Source organism: Lithobates pipiens, unplaced genomic scaffold, assembly GCF_037356315.1.
Source record: "Lithobates pipiens isolate NorthernLeopardFrog02 unplaced genomic scaffold, aLitPip1_a1.2 Scaffold_23, whole genome shotgun sequence".
NCBI classification, from domain to species: Eukaryota; Metazoa; Chordata; class Amphibia; order Anura; family Ranidae; genus Lithobates; species Lithobates pipiens.
Window position 1 is genome coordinate 277,639,099 of NW_027507785.1, and position 6,592 is coordinate 277,645,690.

At 45.4% G+C, this 6,592-nt stretch overlaps 1 protein-coding gene across 1 annotated transcript; it reads left to right on the top strand.

Moving 5' to 3' along the window:
• Positions 1-3,054: 3,054 nt before the first annotated feature.
• Positions 3,055-4,496, top strand: LOC143928382 (uncharacterized). The gene has a single exon (XM_077453302.1). The coding sequence runs from the start codon at positions 3,153-3,155 to the stop codon at positions 3,903-3,905; it is 753 nt and encodes a 250-aa protein (XP_077309428.1). The 5' UTR covers positions 3,055-3,152; the 3' UTR covers positions 3,906-4,496.
• Positions 4,497-6,592: the final 2,096 nt, after the last annotated feature.

Here is a 6,592-nt window from a genome sequence, read left to right on the forward strand (position 1 = left end):
GACCTAAAAAAAGGTCATACATCATTTGACCCACACCTGGGGTACCGATCGCTTAGGATCCAGCCGATGGTCACATCATGCATAAGAACGAAAGAGAAGAGTATAATGTAGTGCTCTCCGTTTAAAAGTTTAATTATAAAATGAAATCCACTTACAAATACAGTACTCCGGCCAAGTCCTAGCAAACAAGCATGTAGTTAATACAACTGGCTTTAAACCAATTGATTTGCCCAATGGCTTTAGCTCTGAAGAAGAGATTTGAATTCTTGAGATTCTCTCAACACCTTTCAAGCAGGCTATGTGTATCTGTCTAGCAGATTTTTATTTTATTCCACCCAGTGGACTGAACGAATAAAAACTGAAGAGCTTAGGAGGAGTAGCTGTATTACCGTATATACTCGAGTATAGGCCGACCCGAATATAAGCCGAGGCCCCCAATTTACCCCCAAAAAAACTGGCAAACTTATTGACTCGTGTATAAGCCGAGGGTGAGACATGCCTGTCCATCCCTGTGTGTGTGTCCGTCCATCCCTGTGTGTCCGTCCATCCCTGTGTGTCCGTCCATCCCTGTGTGTCCGTCCATCCATCCCTGTGTGTGTGTGTGTCCATCCATCCATCCATCCCTGTGTGTGTGTGTGTCCATCCATCCATCCATCCCTGTGTGTGTGTGTGTCCATCCATCCATCCATCCCTGTGTGTGTGTGTCTCCATCCATCCATCCATCCCTGTGTGTGTGTGTCTCCATCCATCCATCCATCCCTGTGTGTGTGTGTCTCCATCCATCCATCCCTGTGTGTGTGTGTCTCCATCCATCCATCCATCCCTGTGTGTGTGTGTGTGTGTGTGTGTGTGTGTCCATGTGTGTGTGTGTGTGTGTGTGTGTGTGTCCAGCCTACCTGTGTCCCGAGCCTCCGTCCCGTGCCTTGCCTCCTTGCCTCCGTCCCGTGCCTTGCCTCCTTGCCTCCGTCCCGTGCCGTGCCTTGCCTCCGTCCCGTGTCGTGCCTTGCCTCCGTCCCGTCCCGTGCCGTGCCTTGCCTTGCCTTGCCTCCGTCCCGTGCCTTGCCAGGATCGCCGCTCTTCGTCGGCGCCTCGGCGGCCATTCTAGGATTCAAAAGCCGCGCCTCCGCCTCCGCCTTCGCCTGTGATAGGCGGAACACTGAATTTCCCAGCAGCCTGTGTTCCGCCTATCACGGACATCGTCTCATCCTCGTCCGTAGTACGAGGATGAGACGATGTCCGTGATAGGCGGAACACAGGCTGCTGGGAAATTCAGTGTTCCGCCTATCACAGGCGAAGGCGGAGGCGCGGCGTTTGAATCCTAGAATGGCCGCTGTCTGTCTGCTCGACACGCTGATCGAGCAGGCAGACAGCGATGACTCGAGTATAAGCCGAGGGGGGCACTTTCAGCCTCAAAAAAGAGGCTGAAAATCTCGGCTTATACTCGAGTATATACGGTAACTATACAATATTAGTACAGCGATCTCCCCCTTGCCAGAACACACAGGTCAGCCCTCTGAGCCAATGGCTGAGAGAGCTGATCGGATGCCGATTGTCAGACCTTTTTTGGTCATGCCACTTTGACAGAAGCCAGACTGGCTGCTGCACACGAGGGCCAAATGTCAGCCGGTTTCTGTTGAACTGGCCAATACCGCCTGGTATTCGGCCCGTGTGTATAGGACTTTACTGGCAAGAGGTACTTGGTTAGTTAAAAAGAAGACCTTATTGCACTCCTCTGGGGAGAGAGAGGTGCCTAGTACTGTTGCCCTTGAATCTGTAGTTTGGTAGACTAGGGTGAATGCAAGACAAACTGATATTGTAAATGAAAGCAAAAACATGATCTATGATAGGAGGGGAAATTTGGGGGTGGGGGGGGGGGAATTTGAGATAAAAGGAAGGATTTGTGCTAGGAAAGCTAATTTGGGCAGAATGGGGGGGGGGGTAGTTGGGTGGGAGGGACGGGAGGCTAGTTTGGGCAATGAGGAGTGATTTGGGTGGTTGAGGGGAAGGTTTTATACTAGGAAGGGTCATTTGGGGGGTAGGAAGTGCCAGGAGGGGAATGCTGGGCAGATGATTTGTGTGCTAGGAGATGGGATTGGCAGAAGAGTTTGTGCTAGGAGAGGTGACCCTGGGGTAGGATTTATGCTAGGAGAGGGGATTTGGGAAGTTAGTATTTATGCTAGGAGGGGGGATAATTTCTGTTGGAGGTTTGTGCTTTATATTTACAATAAAATATTGAAACTGAAAGAGCAGTCCTTAGGCTCTAGACAAGTCAGATGATTTTCTCAGTCTAATGCAGGTAGGATGAACCATTTCCTCATCTTCCTTTCCCCAGTAGTCACTGTAACATTATAGCTTTCTAGCAAGTCACGAGGTAAGAGGCTGCAGCAGAGGCTGACCTGTGACAGACGTTTCTGAATACATCTAAAAACTAAACCGAAACCAGGATTTACATGATTGTGTTATCCTTGAGCCAGCATCTTTATCCCGGAAGAATATATTGACCCTGAATAGTGCCTAAACAAGGAAGGTGCTATCCTTGTTTAGAAAAGCAAAATAAAAAAAATTAAAAAAGGGCTAATTAAAGGAGATGTTTGGGGTATATAAAATTACAAACGCACATACTTACACACTCATACTGTGATGATGCAGCTGTCCCACTTCAGCACCAACCCGAGAACTGAACACAATCGTATAACCACTGATCACTTAGTTCTCAGTCTGCTGTGGAGAGCAATGACTGTCAGTCACCACTCTCTGCTCTGCTCCTCCAGCACTCACTGGAGCACTGGGGTTGAGAGGGGGCAGGTGCAGCTGGCTTCGTCTCTTAGCCTTATGCTGAGAGGCAGAGCCAGCTGTCAATCAGTCTTCTAGGTTGATCCCAACAATATTGACAATAGCCCGAAATCGGCAGAATCTGTGTCACAGGAGTGCAGAAGTGCATTTCTTTTTTAATAGCTCTGAGTGTTACACTTACACATAAGTGTAAGTTAAGCATGCATGCATAATAAATCAGATGTTTGGTCCACTTTAACTTACAAATATGTTGTACTGCTGTTTGTAATGCTCTTAACATATGGTGTAATTTTTATTGTAGGTCTTCCACTGACGTGAGCACTGACGGTCCTCCCAAGTGGCCTTTGGTTAGGTCCTATATGTCCTCATATGAAGTAAGTCGTTATGTGCTTAAGTGCCAGAAGGAAAGAGACGATGCCCTCCGCAGAGAGGAGTCCGCCAGGGACAAACTAAAACATCTTGAAGTTTCCACTCGTAGCCAGATCCAAGAACTAAAAAACAAAATAAAGGACCTGACCAGTGAGAATAAAAGTCTTCACAGGACTGTGAAGAAACTGCGGACAGAGGTGGGTCTGGAGGGAAATCCTAAATTCAAAGGCAAAGTGACAAAGGATATCATCAAGGAACTGCATGAAATGCAGGATCAATGCTCCCAGCTGAAGGAGGATAACCACCTGCTTTCTGTTCAGCTGCGGGAAATGGTCCCAGCCATTGCTCAGAACCAAAAGCAGAAAGCAGAGCTGCAGACCCAGCTACAGGACACTAAAAACCAAATGCAAGATCTATCAAATGAAAACGCCCATCTTTCTCAGCTTCTGCAAGAGAGTCGCAAAGAGAAAGAGGACATAGAGAGGACCTACCTCATGCTCAAAAAATCCATAGAAGATGCCAAGAAAGTTGTACACCGTTCTGTACAAACCACCACCTCTATCCCTGTAACTTTACAACCCACTTACAAGAAAGTTTCCAGAGAATCCTCTAGTTCTCAGGCATCCCAGGTTTTTATGGAGAACAAAAAAAAGACCTCTTCGGAAGCAAGTATATCTCCTCCAGTCTCTGATGGCAGCACACCAAAGCCATATTACAAAACTGTGCGAAACCAGTCCTCATAGGCAACCATTTCCCTGCCTATTTGTACTCCCTTAATGTTGAAAATTACCCTTTCCTTGTGCCACGCAGAGCAGATTGAAAGGATCCCCTAATTCTCCACCCTTCCCCAAGCATTACACACTCCTGTATTCTCACCCTCATGCTACTAATCCCGTTTTCCTGCTCCCATACCCCCCTGATCCCATGCACACATAGGATTTTAGAGGAATTTTGAGGCAGGGAAAAAATAACACTGCCAGTGTGTCCAGGAGCAGCAGAGTTTTGGCAGAGAAAAAGCTTGATGCTTCTAAATGCGTGTTAACGCTATGCATGTTTGTTTAGTGCTTGAGTGTTAATTTTAGTGGCCAGAATAAATTATTATTCTGGCTAATGAAATTAATTAAAGGATAAGTTCACCTTTATAAAAAGAAAAAAAAATGTACATCGTTTTGCGGGTAAAGAAATTTATTTGAGAGCAAGAAAAACACCACTTCAGGTACGTGGACTCCTCCCACGGGTGTACGCCTTGGCTTGCCAGCCATGTATTAGCAAATATGAAGAGAATGGCTGCGCACTGACATAACGAAAGTCCTTTTTATTATGCAATTCCAATAAAATGCATGACACAAACCACAACATCAGCAGCTGGTACAGAGGTTGATGCATTTTACACAACTACATTGTGCTTACTATGAATAAGCACAATGTAGTTGTGTGAAACGCGTCAACCTCTGTACAGGCTGCTGTTCCTGTGGTGTATTTCATGCATTTTATTGGTATTGCATAAAAAAAAGGACTTTATGACTTTATATTGCACCCATTCTCTTCATATTTTGTAAATGAATGTATTTGCAATTAAAGTATTGCACCCACGAGCTGCTTTACAGCTGTAATATATTACATGTTTGGTTTTGGCTTTAATACGGCTTTATATGTGAATGTGTTAATAAAGACAAAGGCCATCAATCATATAAAATGTTAAATCATATCAAAGGTAAGCCACATCAGGCTTCTGCAGACTGTCAGTATACCTGTCTGTCCATGCCATCTGTCCATGCTGTCTGTCCGGCTACTGAATGACAGGAAGGACCAATGAACTTCTTAAAACAGTCATCAATTCTCTCGTAGTTCATTGAGTATTGCGAGTTGTCAGCCGCAATGGCTGACAGTAGTTGACAGTAGTTGTCCCATTCATAGTAACCTGTTACTAAAGGTGAACTTATCCTTAAATGTCCAAATCAGGGAGGGGGGGGGGGGCGGCAAACAGTATGCCAACCCCCCCACCATCAGTCGGTTGCTAGGTAGGTAGCACTTACCCCATTACCGGTGGCTTCCCGTTCTCTTGGTCATCACGGCGATGGCGGCAGCTTCCGTTTCCTCCCTCCTTGGCGGCCAATCGGCAGTCTTCTCTTTTTGGCCAAAACGGGTCTCACACCTGCTTCAGATTGGCCATATTGAGAATCAGTGTTTCAACAGCAAATGTTCATTCACTGTTATAGCACACCTGCGTGGGTTCCAGATGCATCCTCTGTGACCCGAACCCACCCTATTTTGAAGCCTATTAGAGCCTATGGCTTTATTTAGGTCCTTAAAAAAAAAAACTCACCACAGTAATTTATGCACCCGGTGCCCTGAAAGGGATCGGAATGCATGAATAGCTGGTGGCTGCAGCGGCCATGCATGAATCTATCCATTATACATATAGGTGGTGGCGAGGAGAGAGGGGGCGGCGTCCGAGCGCCCCTAATGGACGGGCCACCACTGGCCCAAACACTTGACGCGGCTAAACACATTACACATTTTTACAAGCGTCAACCGTTTTTTCTGCTAAAATGCCCCACCAGGAGAAAAGACATCTAGTAGAGATATAAAAATGCCCAGTGTGCATGAGGCCTTAGAGTGCCCCCACTCTATATGAAGGAGCACAGGGGGCACATTTAAATTGTCAGTCGTGGGGGTGGGGAGTGTTAGATGTATTAGCAGATGTAAAGCAGTAGTAAACCGTGGCACTTTAGAAAAAAAAACTCCTTTAAGGCAATTGCATAATGTACTACCGGTAGTAACAAATTAAAGCCAAACTCTAGCTAATACTTTATAAGAACTTACAGCAAACAGATTTTTTTCCCTTTCGGATTAAGGTTTTGCTTAAATAAATCTGGATCACCAGATGCAAATAGAAGAAAGAATGATGATGCATGTAACTGCTTTCTTTCCCCACTATTTTTATATTCACAGTATACTATATAGTTTATGTTAAAAACAAAAGATCAAAATGTTAATGAAAAGTTTTATTTCTCCACCAAAATAAAATGAATGGCAAACTTTTAACAATACTGTAGATATAGTGGCTTGCTAGATTGTGAAAGCCAAGGAGCACCCTGACGTTGGGAATACATTACATAATTCTGACCACTGCACTTTTTGCTGAGCTGTACATTACATTCTCCTAACTACTGCACCCTGTATACTAGGCTGTATAATACATACTCCTGACTTCCGCGCTATGCAAGTTGGGCTGTACCATATATACTCCTAAGCACTGCACGCTGCAAACTGGGTTGTAAGATATATACTTCTGAGCTTTGTACTCTGGGCTGTTTGATAGATACTTCTGAATACTGCACTCTGCAAGCTGGACTGTATGAAACATACCCCTGACCACTGCACTTGGTAAGCTGGGCTCTGAATGCAGCACTCTGTACATTGTAAT